This window comes from Eptesicus fuscus, chromosome 9 (genome assembly GCF_027574615.1).
Source record: "Eptesicus fuscus isolate TK198812 chromosome 9, DD_ASM_mEF_20220401, whole genome shotgun sequence".
Taxonomy (NCBI): Eukaryota; Metazoa; Chordata; class Mammalia; order Chiroptera; family Vespertilionidae; genus Eptesicus; species Eptesicus fuscus.
Window position 1 is genome coordinate 16,638,941 of NC_072481.1, and position 19,147 is coordinate 16,658,087.

A 19,147-nucleotide genomic window follows, 5' to 3' on the forward strand; every position below is an offset into this window, starting at 1 on the left:
GTCTCTTTTTCCTTTTGGAATCATTTCTCAGAACTAGAAATTTTGGAACAAAAGATAGAAATAGTTTTTATCTTTGCTACCTATTGCCAGATTATTCTCCAGAAATACTAGAACCAATTTTAAACACGCACTGCCTTAAAACACTGAAAGTCCTTTTCATTTTAAGACTAATTTGTTACTTAACCCCCAGGCTATTCAATAGCAGTCATGAGGCTGTATGGCGTATGGGAGTCAGACAGTCCTGCTGAATGTTTGCCAAACCTCAGTTTTCAGTGGGGTTATTTTATCTTAACTATCAATAAGAAAAGTACCTGCCCTGTTGTCTAGCACATGGTGGTAACAGCTATGATTATCATGGACTCAGCTCTTACCTGTGGAAGAATCAGGAAAATGTTTCCTTAGGTAGCCTCGTCAGGACTAGGACGACTCTGGCAAAGTAAAGGTGCAGCCCCGATTTTGACCTTTAGGCCTGAGGACTGATGTTCGAGGTCCAAAGTTTTCCTAGTGGGTTGTCTTGGATGGGCTCATTTTCTTACCTGATACGGAAAGAGAAAGAGGGCACTAACATGCAGGCCAGTCTCCTCCTGTGGCCAGCCCGACCTCCACCACCTGCAATCTCTTCTTCAATCTCTCCGGAGCAGTTCCTGCCTCACGCTGGGGACCGCATCTTGATCACGGGGGCAGCCGACTCCAAGGTGCATGTCCACGACCTGACAGTAAAGGAGACGATCCACATGTTTGGAGACCACACAAACCGGGTGAAGCGCATCGCCACGGCACCCATGTGGCCCAACACGTTCTGGAGTGCTGCTGAGGATGGGCTGATCCGGTAAGGGCCTGAGGCGTTGATGGGGCCTGTGCCTCTCTCTCTGCAGGTTGGCTCCTCCCTCCCACCTGCCATACCACTTCCTTCCACAGGCCTGACTCCTTCCCTCCAGCAGAGTTCCAGCCTCATTAGTCTGCCCACAGCTGTCTGTGGACAAACTCAGCTGGGAACATTTGCTTCCCCTCCTCTCACCTTCCCACTCTCTTCCCTCTCCTGCACTATATCCAGGCCTGCCGGCCTCCCACCACCTCAGATGCAGTGTCTGCCTCCTCTGGGCTGTCACACTGCCGTTCCCTCTAGCTGGTTTTCTCTGTACTCGGCTCTTTCCGTGTCTGACTCTTTCTTACCCTAAGGAGATCTGCTCAAGAGTCACCTTCTCAGAAGCACCTTCTCGGACCACCCTAAAGTAGACCCCTCCCCCATGATTCTTTGTCTCAGTGCCCTATGGTCGTCTCTGTTACTCTAGGCATCATCTGTAGTTATTTTATTTACTTGTTGGTTTACCTTTTTTTGTCAGTATCCCTCACGGAATGGTAAACTCTCTCAGAGCAGCTCCATGTCTGTCTTGTCTTGGGTTGTGTTCCTAGAGCCCAGCACAGTGCCTGGCACATAGAGACATTTGATACATTTCTCTTGAACAGTTGGTCAGTGGGCATATGCCTGTAAGGGGGAGAGTCACCCAGAAATGACAAAGTGGACTGTCCCCTTTACCAGAGGCCGGTATTGTCACACCTTTGCCTCTGCTTCCCTTCATCCTAAAATGGTCTCGTTGTCCTTCTTTAACTCCTCTCTTCAGATATGACCTTAGAACTTTTTCCTTATCTCCCCAACCTGCCTTAACTGCCTCCCTTAAAACTCTGTAGGACCTTGTGCCTTCTCCCCTGTTACAAAGAAGAGGTAGCTAAGTCGTGTATAAACTGTAACACAGAAATTAGAAGCAGGGCACTGAAGTCACACAGACTTAGGGTCAAGTCCGCCTCTGTCACTCAGTGTTTGACTGGGGCAAGTCACTTCACCACTGAACCTCAGTTTCCTCATCTATAAAATGGGAATCATCGTAATATCTCCCTTGTTGGCCTGAGCATTGAAATTGAGATAGTGCCAGTAAAACCTTAGCATAGTTTAGTAAGTCTTCACTTAATGTCATTTATAGGTTCTGTGACTTTAAGTGAAATGACATATAAGGAAACCAATTTTACCATAGCCTCATGGATATAAACAAGAGTTAAGTTCCCAAGAATCTTATCAACATTATAATGAAACAACATTGAGGACAAAAAAACAAAAACAAACAAAACAAAACAGTATTTGAGGACTTGCTGTACTTAAGACAGAAAGCACTTGTTTAATGGTGAATACAGTTCTACATTGCACTTGCTGACCTTGACCAACCATCCTGTGTCAGGACAGCAGGTAGAAGCTGAGCATCGAGGATCTTGTGTAGGAGAGCCTCAGCACTTCGGCGCAGGCAGTCAGGGAAGGTGTCCTAGTAGAAGGTAAACATAAACTGGCCTTCCAGAATAGAAGGGTTTGGATGGGCAAGGTAAAGCAGAGTGGTTCCCAGCTTGAGCAAAGTTTGTGAAGGTGGGTAAACGTGGCATGTACAGGATAGAGAGTACTGTTGTGTAACTGACCCATGTTTAGAAAACTGAGGAACAAGATTGGAGAGGGATGTGAAATCAGATCTTGAAACGTTTGGAAAAAGTAAACTAAAAGTACATTCATGCTGAAAATATTGAGGAATCACTGCAGTTTTGAGCTGGAGAGTTAGCTTGGAGATAAGGCAGTGACGAGGTCATTGCATGGGCCTATGTAGTAGCAGCAAAACAGCTCCCAGGTTGCAATGATGGGTGTGTATTGCTGCCAGGTGGATGTTTGGCATGACCTTTGCCACCTACCTGGATGAGACTCTTGGGCTTCTGTTGGCACTTGGCGTTTCTAGGTAGCTCTTAGATGATCTCCAGATTCTCTTTCTTGTCACCTCCATACTATTTTTGTTTCCTACGAGATTTAGTACAACAAGAATTAGAATTAAGGAGAGAGCAGCCTTAGGAAGCTATCCCAGCTCTACGTTTACTAGCAGTGCTGTCCCAGGCAGGTTATTTAACTGCTTTGAACCTCAGTGTTCTAATGGTACCAAGGGATGGTGTGAGGATTTAATTAGGTGATGCATGTGCAACACTTAGGGACAATACTGGACACAAAGCAATTTCTCACTAAGTGTTAGTAATCAGTAGTAATAGTATTTAGCAATAATGCTGACATGTTTTGGGGTTGTTGTTTTTGTGTGTGTTTTTTAAGGTACAGTGGTGTTTACCTTGAGTTATGTTAGAATAAAGCACTGTGTGAGAAGTCTGCTAGAGGGCCTGGCACACAGTGGGCACTCAAGAAATGAGAGTGGTTTTTGACATTCTTACTATTTACAAACTGGTCCAGAGCCCCTCCCACTTACGTTGCATAACAAGGCCTTGGCTTCTTCTCTGCCTTCAACACAGGGACCCAGACCCCAGTCCCCTAACTCTGTCCTCTCTCACAGACAGTATGACCTTCGGGAGAACAGCAAACACTCGGAAGTGCTGATTGACCTGACAGAGTACTGTGGCCAGCTGGTGGAGGCCAAGTGCCTCACTGTCAACCCCCAGGACAACAACTGTCTGGCGGTAGGGGCCAGTGGGCCCTTCGTGAGGCTCTACGACATTCGCATGATCCATAACCACAGGTATGAACAGCTCAGCCTCCTGTGGGCAAGTCCCTGGGAACCTGCTGCCCCTTTCCCTCATTGCCATGCCCTCTTCTTTTGGGGGTGGGTTTTTTAATTTTTGTGATTAAAAAAATAATTTTTTTCCTTTTTATTGAATTTGTTGGGGTGAAGCTGGCTAACAGAATTATACAGGTTAATTTGTGTAATTTTTTTAAAAAACTTTAATTCATGCTTGTTTTGGAAATATGGAAAGTATAATTTAAAAATTACCCATAATCCATCACCTAAAATAAATCACTATGTATAATACTTGCTGCTTGTTCTTTTACTGAGTGTTTGTATAGTTATAATCTTGTACGTGCATTGCTTTTATGTACATGTAAGTTTATTTTGTTCTTTTTCTCAAAAACAAAAATAGGATATACTAGAACCTCCACAGAAGTCCCAGACCCGAGCGGCTTTACCAGCCTGGGTTTTATGGACTCTTGGGAGAGGTGCAGGAACGTGTGGCCTGCTTTACTTTTATTCATGGGTTTGGGCGACTTCTGTTGCTCCTCACATGCTACATGACTTGGATTAGGCCTTGAGCTCTAGCTTCCTCATCTGTAAAATGAAGATAATGGGGTGGTCATGAGGACCAAGACTGTTGGCAGGGTCTATTTGTTAAGCACTGTAATGTATGTGTCCACAGCCATCTAGTTGGTGGACATAAAGAAGAAAGGTACTTTCTGTTTCTCTCAGGGATACAAACTTGGGATTTCCTTCAGGGAATGTGGTCTGATCTAGCCAGGGGTAGTGCTAGGCATTGTAACCTGTATGGTTTGCCTTTCCACCAGAAAGAGCATGAAGCAGAGCCCTTCTGCAGGTGTGCACACTTTCTGTGACCGGCAGAAGCCCCTTCCGGATGGTGCAGCCCAGTATTACGTAGCAGGTAGGTCTCAGCCCAGTTCTGGCCCCAAACTCTTAGCTGGGTGCTGACTCACTCTGGGGCAGTGCAGGGAGGTGGTGTGGCACAGTGGTCAAGAGCAAGAGTTTGAGAGTTCGACATACTTGGGCTTTAATTCTGACTGCCATTAACCAGCCATCTTGTGACATTTGGCAAATTACTGACCCTTGATGGATCTTAATTTCTTTTCTATAAAATGGGGTTGTAATGACCAAATAATATAAAGCACATAAAGTAGCCCAGCCCATATGGTAAGGGCTCAACACTTGTTGCTGTTTTTATGATGAAGATGATTGCTATCATCATATGGCTGATTTCACACAACGCTCTGACCCCTCTTTGGGGTCCTGGGAGCCTCACACTAGAATGACTGGACTGTTCCCTGCAGGTCATCTGCCAGTGAAGCTGCCTGACTACAACAACCGTCTGAGAGTGCTGGTTGCCACCTACGTGACCTTTAGCCCCAGTGGCACAGAGCTGCTGGTCAACATGGGAGGGGAACAGGTATGTACAACTGACCAAGTTGGCTCTGCCCCCTCCCCCCACCCCATACCCAGCAGCCAGGGCTGTGTACCTCACGTCCATGATGCAGACAAGAAGCCTTATTGTAAATGCCATTCTAGTAAAATGTGGGAATGACATAGTATCATTGGAATTCCCAGACAGGTGCCCTAAGTTTTAGAACTGACAGACCTATCTTCAAATGCTGACCTTCTGTTTACTAGCTGTGTACAGTGACTTGGAACAAGTCTCTTTTTTTTTTTTTCCTGAGCCTTGGTTTCCTCATCTGCTGTTTTCCTAGGAGGAGATCTTGGGGTTCAGGCATGCAGCCAGTGTCTGGTTTAGGGCCAACTTTGGGAAGTGTTCTTCGATAATGGCAGGTTGCTAAACCTTTTGTTTGCATGTTCTCAGTCAGGATATTTATTAAGCCTTGCATAAATTTATTTATTTTACAAATATTGAACACATACTCTGGGACTAGCATTATCAAAAATATGAGGGAGACAACTGCAAAATATAATGCATCTCAGGCTAACAGGGGAGACACAGCAAGTGAAACAATTGATGACATTACAAGGTAAGGTATGATTTTGTACAAAAGAAATGGGATGGAGAATAGGTGAGTGCCTGAGTTCAGAATAGAACTCTGGCTTCAGATTGCTGAGCCATCATCTGGCCTAAAGGCAGCATAAGGATGAGTGGAGAGGCATTCTAGCAGAGTGGTTAAGAGCTTGGTTTTGGGTCCTGGCTGTGTCACATGCTGCTTTTATGGCCCTGGATAAAGTAAATTCTGAGTGTACATTTCTTCATATATAAAGGGGATGATAATAATAGTACCTCTTCCTGGGAGGGTTTCTAGGATGAAATCAGATGTCATATAAAACAACTAAAGTTACTAGAGCAAAGTAGGAAGTCAATAAATGTTAAGTAATAATAGACAATATTTACTGAGGGAAGTAACTAGCAGTGTTATTTTAGGTAAATTGCTTCTCTTTTCAGGCTTCAGTTTTCCCATCTGTAAAATGAGACGTTTTACTTTGTGACCTCCGAGGACCTTTTCAACTTAAGCATGTGATTCTAACAAATGACAGTATTTCCAGCAGGAACTAGGAAGACTTTCCTGACTAAGGGTTGCTCTATAGAAACCCCTTCCGGCCTGGCTCAATGGTTCCCTGCTCAACACTCACTGTGTTCCTGAGAGGCACCTAGGCCTTGCTCAGCCACATGCTTACCTCACAGCCTCCATTTCTTCTTGACCCCTCCCCTCTAGGTCTACTTGTTTGACCTGACGTACAAGCAGCGGCCATACACGTTCCTCTTGCCTAGAAAATGCCACTCCTCAGGGGGTAAGTTCTCCCTTGGGGTGTCCTTTAGAGTACCTGCTGGGGAGCTTGAGTGTGTGCCACCTCTGCTAAGAAACCTGCCCCTTACCTTGGGCTGTGGCTGTGATCCTCCAAAAGGAGTAGATTTTCTGAAATACACTACCTGTACAGTAAAAAAGAAGATAACAATAGGTCGCAGAAATCTGTCAAAGGGATTTGTGCCACAGCCCTTTTCACTTCCTCTGAAAAAACAAGTTCTTCCCATGGTTGGCTCTTGAAGACCTGATATAGTTGCCCTTCCCTTGTTGTCCTAGATCAATCTTCTCATTGATTTCTTACTGGAGCCTAAAGTTGATTTAGACAAGTCTGCACCCCCAACTCCTACTCCCATCCCCAACTCCAGCTAAGGGCAATGCCAAGTTGAAGCTGTGTTCCTCTTCAGCCAGCAGAGGGCGCACATGGCTTTCTTTATGCCCTTACCTGCCACTCTGCAAAAAACTTGCTTTCTGGGAATAGCTCTTACTCTGGGAGGATGGCCTCACAATGGAACCAACAGACCCTATGATGGAAGCTGGAGGGCCGCCAAGGAGATATGAGGACCTCTTCCTGAGTTGTTGCTATTCCTTTCTTCCCATCCCCTGCCAGAAGTTCAGAATGGCAAGATGTCCACCAATGGTGTGTCCAACGGCGTGTCCAACGGCCTGCACCTTCACAGCAATGGCTTCCGGCTGCCAGAGAGTAGGGGATATGTGAGGTGAGGCCAGCTCACTTGTCCAACCCTCCCAGCCTCAATTACATCTATGGACTAGAGGGAGGAGTATGTCTTATAACCCTTCCTCCCGACCCCCACCCAGGCACATACCCCAGAGCCAGAGGACTGGGGCACACAATTTTCTGGAGGGTGATTAATGGTCCCAATGCCACTCCTACCTGGTAGGACTCCAGTCATGCTCAGACTGAAGCTCCGGTCTCTTGAACCAGAAGCTGTAGTCAGGACCCACAAGCTAAGTGCCTCTTATCACTGAGCTCCTTCCCACAGGGCCCCACACAGATGGGCCTCTCCTATTATATTTTTCTCCATCCCAGAGCATCTACTGACCTCTGTTCTCTGTCAGGTCCTGTGCTGGGCTTTGGATACAGAGGTTTTCAAGTCCTCTAGCCCTTGAGAGAAACAGAATTCTTTCTAGAGAGATCCATGGGAGGGACTTGGGTGGTCACAAGGTTCGGCTCAGTATAGAGGCAAGTGGGTTCAGCTACTATCATGCCCAAGAGTTTGGTTAAAAATTTCCTTAAAACTGTCTAGGACAGCTTCATTTATGCTTCAATTGTTTGTTTACTGGCTCAGAGTATCTGGAATTGTACCCATTACCTGTCACAGTAACTCAGGCCAAGGATAGGAGTGGTCCCCTCTTCTAGATGATAGTGCAGATCCCAAAGGCCAAGAAAGCCTGGGTGACCCTCAGACACGGCTACAGACTTCCTGAGGGTCTGCTCTGATCTTTTTTGGCTGGCCTGACGTGGCTCTGCATCCCCCATAGCCCCCAGGTAGAGCTGCCCCCATACCTGGAGCGTGTGAAACAGCAAGCCAATGAGGCTTTTGCCTGCCAGCAGTGGACCCAGGCCATTCAGCTTTACAGCAAGGCTGTGCAGAGGGCCCCTCACAATGCCATGCTCTACGGGAACCGAGCTGCTGCCTACATGAAGCGCAAGTGGTGAGTGGGTCTGGGCCAGGGTGAGGGATAAAGGCAGTGGGCCTGATAGAGCCCTGGGTGGTGGTAGTAACATCCCGCAGCCTCTTAAGGCTTCTTGGGCCCAGGCCTCTTCTCCCCTCCTCTAGGCTGAGGGTGGGCAGACACCCGACCCATTAATCAGGATGTCTCAAGCACCAGGGAAGCTCACAGTTAAGTGGAATATGCACACAAGTAGCTTCAACGTGGTGCTTTGTTATTAAGTGCTATGGTTACTGGGGAAGTAGGAATTGAGAGAATGGTTAATCCCAACTGTTGGAGAATTGGGCCTGGAGTTGGACTTTGAAGGAGCAGCTGAATCTTGCTAGATGGAAATGAGGTGTTTGGTGAATTCAGTTAATATTTGTCTAAAATGAGTCTGCCGCTCCTTGACCTTGGGGAGTGCTTTCCTGGCTCTTAAACCCTTTGGACCAAGCACAAACAGGATCCCAGGTATCTGAAGCTGGCTGTGGGTCGTGCTGGGTTGTAGTGGCCAGTGGTAAAGGAGTAGGTCCATAGCTTAAAGAACCCTTTATCTTTGGGGATCCTCAGGGCCCCCAGCCCTTTCTGCCTGCAGCACCAGCAGGCAAGCAGACAGGCAGACCCCATCCCCCAGCCAGGGCCAGGACTAGAGATGGATAGAGCTGGGCCCACAGCCATTTCTGCTCCGTCTGGCATCCGTCGGCTCTGCCCAGACAGACAGGCCAGCTGGTGTGCCATCGTCTGGCTGTAACTAGGCAGGCCAGAGAGGGAAGCTTAAGAAACCCACCCAAGTCAGCAGGATGGTGGGTGGGGGTTTGGGAAGGTGATACCCCACAGGCCTTAACTGAGGCATCAGGAGCTTTCCAGGGCTCAGATGGCAGCCAAATCCAAGAGATGACTGTTGGAGGGCCATCCTGAGGTGTTTCACCTCACTGTCCCAGGAGTTGGGTGGGTCCTCATCCAGACTCTAGCCTGAGAGCTGTTTCACTCCTGCTAAGAGAGGCTGATAAATTCCCAGCCCATGGGTGCCCTCGACATGTTCTCTGAGCTTCTAATATGCACTAGGTACTAGGGACACAAAGTTGCCACTCTTTAATATTTTTTTATTGGTTTCAGAGAGGAAGGGAGAGGGATAGAGAGTTAGAAACATCGATGAGAGAGAAACATCGATCAGCTGCCTCCTGCACACCCCCTACTGGGGATGTGCCCGCAACCAAGGTACATGCCCTTGACCAGAATCGAACCTGGGACCCTTCAGTCCATAGGCCGACGCTCTATCCACTGAGCCAAACCGGTTAGGGCCAAAGTTGCCACTCTTAAGTTCTTGTGCCCCGGAGCGCCCAGCCTCTGGACAGGGGACAAAGACAGGGACATGGTCTGTCATCAAAGAGGCAGGAAGCAGTAGGTCTTTTGGAATGGTCTGACCATTCAAAAAAAAGGTTGGGTGGCTTTAGTTCGGCATCAATCAGGAAAGCATCAGGAAGATGTGGCGCTGAATGGGCTTTACGTGTGGGCAGGCTTAGACAAGGAGATGAAAAGGAGGAGGGGACTGTGGGGGAAGGACATTCCCAGGGAGATGAAATGGTATGAACAAAGGCTTGGGGGTGGGGGACTGACTGAAGAGCTTATTTGCAGAACAACAAATCCATTTGGCTGGAGCAGAGGGTTCGGGAAGGGACTGGCAGGAGATGAGTCTGTGAGGTAGCCTGGGGCCGGCCTAGGAAGGACTTGGAATGCAGGGCAGTGGCTGTGTTTTGGCCTCGATTCAGTGGATGATGGGCAGCTACTGAAGAGTTTTGAGCAGAAGAGGGACGTGCTGCGGGGCTGTCCTTTCAGGGAGATTGATCTGGCAGTTCGTCTGGATGGGTGAGCCCTGGGGCCAGGCTGCGCTCTCCTCATTGTCTCTCACATGCCTGCCAGTGACCCCTAGAATGTCATGTTCTGTCCAGGCCAGGCTCCCCAGGGCTGCCATCTGCTCCTGGATGCAGTGGGAGCTGTCGCCCTCTGGCTCCTGGCTGGTCTCTGGCTGGCTCTCCCCAGGAGCTCTGAGGGGCACCTTGCAGGTGGTAATTGGTTTCTAAACAGCCCCGGCTCCCTCATCACAGCCACTGGTTCTGGCACTGGCCACACCATGGAAGCACTCCGTCTGCTTCCTGCCCCACACTGGCTGAGCTGCTTGTTCTTGGTCTGAGCATGGCTGCTGCAAGGGATGGATGCTCCCCTGAGTGCTGTAGGAGAGAAGGGTCAGGAGAACGTTTCCATGTCGGGCCTGCTTTGGCCCTGTGCACGAGGCTTGTGAGCTGTGCTCGGTGGAGGAGCCACCAGCTCTGGTCTGGTAGCGCTGGTTGGCATAGTTGGGTCTTAAGCTCAGAAAGGAATAAAATAGCTCCCAAAGGAGAAGTGGCTCCTGTGATCCGTCTGGCTCTCCAGATGAGAGGTGGGAACCGTCTATGGGTGCTGGGGAGTGTGTATCTTATATTCTGGCACGGGGTGGGTGGGAGGAGGGGCTTCTCCTTTGACCCCGCCCCTCTTACTCTTCCACAAAGAAACATTTCCATTTCCCTTCACCCATGCTTCAAGAGGTTGGAGAAGTGAGTGGGGATGATTTGTAGCTCCTGGTGTGCTTGCCGCCGCCACCACCACCACCACCACCACCACCACCACCACCATCAGCTTCCAGAAAGCTGACTCTGCCAGTCTGTCAGGCCCCATCCTCCAGCCCCAGGAGGTAGAGGCCACAGCTGCTGTGGATCAGTCAGCCAGGACAGAGGGGGGTCTGGCCGAGGGCTTACTGCCTGCTGGTCAGACCCTAAGTCTCCCGCCTGACACTTCTGGCTTCCCTAGACCACAGAAGTGTCCTTGAGGGCTCCCTGCCTTGGACGTGGCTTTGAAGGCCAGTCAGGGAGATTTGAGGAGGTGCATGGAGGAAGAGGGAAGGAGGGCTTGGGGAGCCCGAGATGGGCAAGATGCCAGGCCTTCTGCTGCAGAGCTGCGGGTGCCTGGGGTGAACGGGTACGCAGGAGCATGCTGTGTCCAGCAGAGGGCAGCCTGACACTGGGTTTTGCCATACACTCATCTCCCACCCCACCCCCAAGACCTCAGGGTTCCTGGCTTGCCTCCTTAACATACTTGGTCTCCTGGGCTGAGCCAAGACTCTCTTCATCCCCAAGTACCCTTGCTCTGAGATCTGTCAGAGATGGGCTGGGGTGGCCACAGAAAGTGGGGACTGAGTGAGGATGATTCTTTGCTTGCCATGTGGCCCCACCTCCAAGCCACACTCTCTTATCCAGGGATGGTGATCACTACGATGCCCTGAGAGACTGCCTCAAGGCCATCTCCCTAAATCCATGCCATCTGAAGGCACACTTCCGCCTGGCCCGCTGCCTCTTTGAGCTCAAGTACGTGGCTGAGGCCCTGGAGTGCCTGGATGACTTCAAAGGGAAGTTCCCGGAGCAGGCCCACAGCAGCGCTTGTGATGCATTGGGCCGTGACATTACGGCCGCCCTCTTCTCCAAAAACGATAGTGGTGAGTGGGCACTGAGGAGGGGCTGCCGTCACTCTTCCTATTTGAGGTGCTACATGACATTCTGGAGAGGACCTGGTTCTGGGGTTAGAGAGGCCTGGGTTCAGATGCTGATTTAGAAGCCATGTGACCTTGAGACACTCACTTGGTTTCTTTGAGACTCAATTTCCTCATCTGGAAATGAGGAAGGATAGCACTTCCCATTCTGTGAGGATTAGCAATAGCCTACCTGGTGTAGTGCCTGGGACTTGGGACAAGAGTAGGCCGAGCCCAGTCAGGATGTGTGGGTTGCAGGGCATTCTCACCCCTCACAGACAGGGCCTTGGGCATCTGAGTGAGGGGCAGCTGCCGGGGTTGTGCTTGTTCCCGTTGGCACACTTGCAACAGAGACAGCAGCAGAGGGCAGTAGAAAGGCCTTGGATGCAGGGTGTGGAGCCTCGGGCTCCAATCTCAGCTCTGCCATGTGGTGACCATGTGACCTTGGGCAGAGCACAGCCTCTGAACCTGCTGCCTTATGTGCACAGAGAGCATTTGAAGCCCTGCTCAGCTCACCCCATTAGCTGCGGAGAGCAGGCTGGGTGATTGCAGTGTGATCTGTAAACATGAAGGGTGAGCTCACTGGAGGCAGACATGGACTCCTACCTCTCCCCTTTGCAATTTATTAATCATGCCAGTGATCCGTTTGCTTGAAGTTATTAAGCATTTACCATGTGCCAGGCACTGTGCTGTGTCCTGGGAATACAGCTGTGAACAAGTCAGATGGGATTTCTGCTTCCATGGAGTTTACAGCCTAGAGATGGAACCAAGGGATGAAGGAGAAACTAAGAGTGGGATGAGTGCCATGGGGACCTGATATAGTATAGGTATATGGAGGAGGGCTTGACGGCTGTCTGGGGTTCTTGAGGGAGAAACATTTAAGCTGAGATCTCAAGGGTGAGAAGGAAGAGTTAACTAGATACAAAGTGTAGCTATGGGAGATGAATAGTTCCTGGCATAGGGACCAGCACATGCAAAGGCCCTGAAGCAGGCAGGAACAAGGCACTTTTAGGGCACTGAGAAAATTGGTGTGATTTTACCCAAGGCCCTTAATCCATCAGTGCCTCAGTTGGGATCCATGATAATTTGTCTTCTAGAAAGGAAGGGCTTGGCCCTCACTGCCTTCAGAACGATGGATCTGTTTAGAAAAATCAACCCTTCAAACTTTCTTGGTAGTGCTTCACCCACCCCTCCCTGCCTCTCACCTCCACAGAAACAGACCTTGCGCCTGTGCATCCTTGGGGCTTCCAGACATTATTCAGGGACCTGAGCCAAGGCTCTCCTGGCATCAGAGGTCTCATTTTTAATATCCTCAAGGACTGGGTCCAAAGAAGCTTCTCTCCCACGATCGTTCCCAGTTTTCTAGGGCAGGGGTAGAGGGCAGTAGCCTACACTTAAGTACTTGGGCTGAAAACGGGGAAGATGGGAGAGGAGAGAGAGGGACTGGACCCTCACCTTCCCTTGCTCTCTGCCCCCAGAGGAGAAGAAGGGAGCTGGCGGTGGCGGTGGCCCAGTCCGCCTCCGCAGCACGAGCCGCAAGGACTCCATCTCAGAAGACGAGATGGTGCTGCGGGAACGAAGCTACGACTACCAGTTCCGCTATTGTGGCCACTGCAACACCACCACGGATATCAAGGAGGCCAATTTCTTTGGCAGGTCTGAGGCCTTGAAGAGGAGCAGGGCACAGCCTGATTGGGCAGGAGGAGGTTGGGGGGCGTGAGGGCATACTTTTTCTAGAAGTCTCAAGTCCCAGTTCTGCCTCTGTACCCTGGGGCAAATGGCTTCACCCCTGTGGGCCTCAGTTTCTTTACATGTAAAATAAAACCCTAACCCCCACTCATGGAGCCACAGTGAGGAGGACTAATGAGGTAATTCATAAGCACACCCAATGCAGTACCTGCTCTGTTCGTCCATCTCCCTCTGCCTCCGTGTGTGGAGCTTGGTTCTTTATCTGGGTGCTTGGAGCCTCCTCCTGCTGGAGGTATGAGGCAAGGCCCTCAGAGGCTGGCAGTCTTGGCACACCTATCATGGTCAGAACAGTGCCTCAGGTACTGAGGGACAGCTTGTGTCCCCCACACCGTCCCCCCACCCCTCCTTTGTAGATGTTGCACTTTGGTAGGTAAAACACATGAACGTGGATCGAGAATCTCTCCACCAAGATCCCCCTAACTGTCCACAGTGTGTAAAATGTGGGGTCTCAGTCCAGGAAGGCAGGACCACTGAAGGAAGGTTTAGACAGGGTGTTCCCAGAGACACACGACCCCATCCTGGCACCCACGGAGCTTAGGATGTAGTTTGGGGATAGTAACTTGGAGGGACCCAGGCATTCCCTGGCTCTGAGTTAAGAGAACACTTAAACAGACTGGAGCCCTGCAGTATGGAGAGGACTACCATGTGCTGAGTCAAGTGAAGACCCTGGAGTTTGGGGGCTGAGCAGATACAGAATTCCCTAGTCCCCCTTGCCCTAAGCCACACAGCCTCTCCTTGAGGCTGTAGGGCAGTACCCCACCTGACCTCCCTGCCCTTTGCCACCCCCCCCGCCAGCAACGCTCAGTACATCGTCAGTGGCTCTGACGATGGCTCCTTCTTCATCTGGGAAAAGGAGACCACCAACCTAGTCCGCGTGCTCCAGGGGGACGAGTCCATTGTCAACTGCCTGCAGCCGCACCCCAGCTACTGCTTCCTGGCCACCAGCGGCATCGACCCTGTGGTACGGCTGTGGAATCCCCGGCCAGAGGTGAGGGTGTAGACAAGGTGGCTGAAGCCAGACAGTGTGGAGGGTGGGGATGGACCCTGTGCAGGGCCTCTGGCTGAGCCTGGGAGGGTTGGGAAGGGAGCTGGGTCCCCCAGAAAGTGAGTGAGCTCTCACTCGAGGGCTCGAGGTTATGAAGGTGGGAGCCGTTGAGTTCTGACAGTTCAGATACCGTGGGCAGTGCCAGGGCCAAGAGCTGCCTTTGAGGGCCACATCTGTGAGCAAGCTGTGAAGATGTCTCAGGGCACAGGAACCAAGGGAGGGCAGGGAGGGAGCCAGACCAGCTCCAGCACCGGTCACGAGAAGGGGACCCCAGGCTCCCAGGTACCCTGCCCCTCATATAACACTGTGGTGTGTCCCCCAGAAGCTGTGCAGAGGCCTATCCCTCAGTCACATGGAAGTGTTCGGGCTTTGGAGTCTGGCACACCTAAGTTTGAATCCTGGTCCCTTCACTCACTGCCTAAGGGACTTCACCATCTCTGACCCAGGTTTTTGTCATCGCCACACTGGAATGGGAGTGACAGCACCACCTCAGAAGGTTGCGTAGGAGGACAGTGTGGCCCCTTCCAATCCCAGGGCGGGTCGCCAGGTGGGCCAGCCTGAGGCTGCCAGGGCCCTCAGTCCCACCGCCTCCCTCTTCCCAGCTGGCCAAACAGAAGGCAGGTGGTGTCTAATTCCAAAGTCAATTTTCTTAGAATTTTAAAGAGAGCCTACAGGGCCCTCCCTTGAGGAAGGAAAAGAAAGACAAAGGAAGGGTTGTTGGGAGTGGCAACAGCAAAGAATGGGGAGTTGTGGCTGTACCCCCTCCCTAGGTACCCAGTATGTGTTCTCCCTCACATATGCCCATGCATGGTCCCCTATGTACATGTCCTGATGTGGTGTGTACCCATCATTTTCTGGTGCAGACCACCCCATGTATACACTGATGTGTGTATTCCCCCCAGTATCTATCCCAGCATGTGGATCCCTTACATATATCTCAGGGTGTTGTGTCCCTTCCCATGTGGGTATCCCTCACATATGTCTTGGTGGGTGTCCCATGCATATTCCAGTGTGTATGTTCCTTCTATCCATGTATACATATGGACAAACCGATATAAACCCATAGACATCTGGTGTGCACATCCTCCTCCATATGTATAGCTCAGTCTGCGTGTACGTCCCCTACACATATGTGTGCCTCTCCTATACATCCTGGTGTCCCTCCCCCACAGAGTGAAGACCTCACAGGCAGAGTCGTGGAGGACATGGAGGGCGCTTCCCAGGCCAACCAGCGGCGCATGAACGCAGACCCGTTGGAAGTGATGCTGCTCAACATGGGCTACCGGATCACAGGCCTGAGCAGCGGGGGTGCTGGGGCCTCTGACGATGAGGACAGCTCCGAGGGCCAGGTGCAGTGCCGGCCCAGCTAGACCCTCAGCCCTGGTCCCCAGCCCCTGCTACTGGCTGGACCCTCCACCCTGGGCAGGAGGGCAGGGGGTTCTGTTTTGGTTTGTCTTCCCCCCACCCCATTTTTTCATTTCCCCTGTTTTGTTTGTTAGTTTGGCATTGGGGGTGGGGGTTGCTACAGTTTGCTGGCTTTCAGACTTTGGGGCAGATTGCCCTTGACTGACCCCAGCCCTGAGCAAAAGAGCAGGAGGGGAAGCCCCTCCCTTTGCCCCCCCACCTCCCCTCCCAGGTCCCTGGAGGGCTCTGGCCTGCCTCAGGTGTGGAGGCCAGGCTGAAGCTGTCTTCAAGGGCTGCCCTACCCTTCTGTTGGCAGCAGGAAGGGGATTGGAATTCCCAGTCCATAAGGGCTAGCCTTGACCTGTTGCCACTCTTGCTCCCTGACTGGCAAGGCTAGCTCCCTCCTCCGTGGTCTTCAGGGAAGGCTCTGAAAAAGGACGGGGTCCCACCCTCCCTCCAGAGCCACTGTGTCAGGGTGGAAGCAGAAGGAAGGATGGGAGCCCTGGACCTGGTGTGGGCAAGGCCAGGCCACTGTGCCTGCTCTCACTGGCCACCCCTGGGTACTCAGTCTTTCCTGAGGACCTTGGAGGGGGAGAGGGGGCACCACACTGTACCCTGCCCACCCACGCCAGACCTTCCACACTACGGCTACTCTCCTTTCTCAGGCGCTCCTGGCCTCACTGTGACCTTTCTGCCAGAGCTCCCAGCCAGGCCTACTCTTGCTGAGGTGGGGCTCCCTGCTAAGGGCCCTTCTTGCCCTTTCTCCCCTTCCTCTCACCCCACATGCAGAGCCGCCACAAAGACCAAAGAAGTGATGGCTTTTCTCTGTCCCCTGCTGCTCTGGGGGGAGGAGGGGGAGTCTCCTGAGCCACTCAGATGGGAAAGTCCCTAACTCAGTCCCCTCCCTCCTCAGCAGCCCCAAGCTTTACACTGGATGCAGCGGTCACCCCATCACTCACCAAGCCCCCCTCTCTCTGCTCCTTGGCTCTCAGCTCGGGAGCTGCTCCCAGTAGTTGGTTCATCCTTCCTCCCCTCTCCCTCCTCCCTCCCCTCAGTGCTTACTTGGCTCCAGCCCTCCAGCTGCAGCCTCTGGGGAGAAGCAGCCCCTTCTTTTCCTCCCTCCCTCCTCCCGCCCATCTCTGCCAGGTGCCTCCTCTCAGTCAGGCTTCAGAGCAGCCCTGGAGACAGGAGGGCCATGTGAAAAGCTTTTTCACAGTTTTAAGAAGACAGGGGGGTGAGGATAGTGGTGGGGGGTCTGGCACTATCTCGTCATTGCTTTAATCCCAGCAACACAGGTGGCAGCTTCTCTCCCCCCTCCCACCCAGTCCCTCTTTCCACCCCTCTCTTCTCCTTGGTAATGAAGTCTATTTATTGGCGAAGGAAACAGCTGCTGCTCCTCCTGCTGCTGGGACTTGCTCCCCTGTCTCTTCTTCATGACCTTTCTCCAGCCAAGGAGGGGAGAGCCAGGAGCACTGGGGCTGGGCCCTGGGCCCACAGACCCGCAGGGGCCCCTTTGCTTTCCTGTGTTCGAGCTGCCCACCATTTCCTCTCTCCTTGCTCTCCACCCACCCTCCCTCCCTCCCTCCCTCCCACTGTGCCCTGCCTGTCTAGCCCTGGCCCTGCAGTGTGGAGAGACACATAAGCCTTACTGTTCTCTGGGGGCAGGAGCCGAGCCTTTTTGTTGCTCCGCTCCCAGGAGAGTGAGGGTGACGCAATTGATTAAAACCGTTTTGTTCTAGGTACGGCTGGTTGCATTTGTGTGGTGCGAATGGGTATTGGGACCAAAGTGAGGGTACCTGGTCCCTCACCTCTGTAGCTCTGTGACTTTGAGTAACCACACCTCTACCAGGCAGAAGGAGGCCTGCCTTGGGAGCGTGCCTGTGAGAGTGGCCACCCGGCGCTCACTGGTGGCTGGCTATGATTTGCAATAATCAGCTCTCACTCTCGGGCTGTTTTCTCATCCGTAAAATAAGGAGGTTAGGGTCTTAGTGGTTTTTCAAACTTTTAAATTAGAACCCAAACATAGACATTTTACATTGCGACCTAAGATACCTGTGCTTATTATATGTATACAATGAACATACGTTTTATACAATAATACCCTTGCTACATGCAATGTGTTCTATTTACCATTCTATTTCCCATTCTATTTTATTAATGAGAAAAAATGCTGGTTATAACCCACTAAATTTATTTCACAGCCTGCAGGGGTTTTTATGTGTCCTGGATTGGAGGATTTCTTAGACCAGGGGTTCCCAAACTTTCTCAACTCACACTTATCCCCACCATTAGTGTCTCGGTAATTTTTTTCATAGAGCCCCTAACCCAAAAGAAATACCTCACAGTTTGATTTATTAAGTAGTTGAATCAATAAGAATTTATGTCTTTCCAAGCCAGTTGTCATTTTAAAAATACTATATATAAATGAAACTATTTTTATTTATTTCTTAAATAACTACAATAATTAGTAGAATCCATGTGCTTGTTAGGCACTGAAAAACATGTCAAACTCTCTAATCAGATTGGAAACCACCACCTCATTTCCTGTTGCACACTGACTTTTATTTGCTTTTTATCATAGCAACCACTAGAAACGCAGGTTCTCAAAGAGGACATTAAAAGAATGTAGCACAAAAAAATAAATAAATAAAATAAAAAAATATAAAAGAATGTAGCACAGCCTAATGATGAAACTGAACTACCTTGAACGTAGTTCTCTCCATAGCCAACAGATGTTGACTATCTCAAATTTTAAACATTCTACTGAGCCCCCTGTGAATTTAATGTGGCACCCTAAGGTGGCTTGATGCACAGTTTGGGAACTGTGCCTCAGTACTGTAGGAGCAATGGTTTCACTACTGAAATTTTATTATTTTTTCTGTTTGCTCATTTGAACGCCAGGCTGGGGCCAGCGGGGTATGCTCAGCTTCGTACAGGAGACTGACAGGAAGGCGGTCCTGCCAGAAGCAAGTGCTGTGGGCTGGTGTCACAGATTCCTCTGTGTTCCCAAACTGACGTCTGCAGAAGCTTTTTCAAAACATTTGCTGACCAGGCAAGGGAAAGACAATGTTCCAGGCCAAGAGAGTGTAGTGCAAAGTCCCAGAATCCCTGACGGAGCCTGAGTAACTCAGCTCAGCTGCACTGCAGAGGGAGGGGTGGCCCATGGACGAAGGCGCGGTCAAATTGTGGAGGGCTCCCTGGGCGTGGTGAGAGATGGTAGGCTTCATCCTATAAGCAAGGAGGAGCCAATGGAATATTTCACTAGGGGTTCCCTTTCATTTGGAGTTACTATTTTTTTTAATATATATATATATATATATATATATATATATATATATATATATATATATATATATATAGAGAGAGAGAGAGAGAGATAGACTTT

The 19,147-nt window shown here is 50.6% G+C and overlaps 1 protein-coding gene across 4 annotated transcripts in view; it reads left to right on the forward strand.

Moving 5' to 3' along the window:
- Positions 1-17,504, forward strand: part of WDTC1 (WD and tetratricopeptide repeats 1) — a 51,613-nt gene extending 34,109 nt beyond the window's left edge. For 3 of the 4 annotated variants that reach the window (XM_054721510.1, XM_008148020.3, XM_054721511.1), the window contains exons 6-16: positions 642-829; positions 3,363-3,545; positions 4,364-4,458; positions 4,862-4,977; positions 6,245-6,320; positions 6,942-7,050; positions 7,835-8,008; positions 11,296-11,531; positions 13,043-13,220; positions 14,109-14,301; positions 15,531-17,504. In XM_054721510.1, coding sequence (XP_054577485.1) covers positions 642-829; positions 3,363-3,545; positions 4,364-4,458; positions 4,862-4,977; positions 6,245-6,320; positions 6,942-7,050; positions 7,835-8,008; positions 11,296-11,531; positions 13,043-13,220; positions 14,109-14,301; positions 15,531-15,728 — 1,746 coding nt within the window. In that variant the 3' untranslated portion in view covers positions 15,729-17,504. Of the gene's footprint in view, positions 1-641; positions 830-3,362; positions 3,546-4,363; positions 4,459-4,861; positions 4,978-6,244; positions 6,321-6,941; positions 7,051-7,834; positions 8,009-11,295; positions 11,532-13,042; positions 13,221-14,108; positions 14,302-15,530 lie in introns of those variants that run through there. The other variant, XM_054721512.1, reaches the window with a different exon arrangement.
- The last annotated feature ends 1,643 nt before the right edge of the window (positions 17,505-19,147 follow it).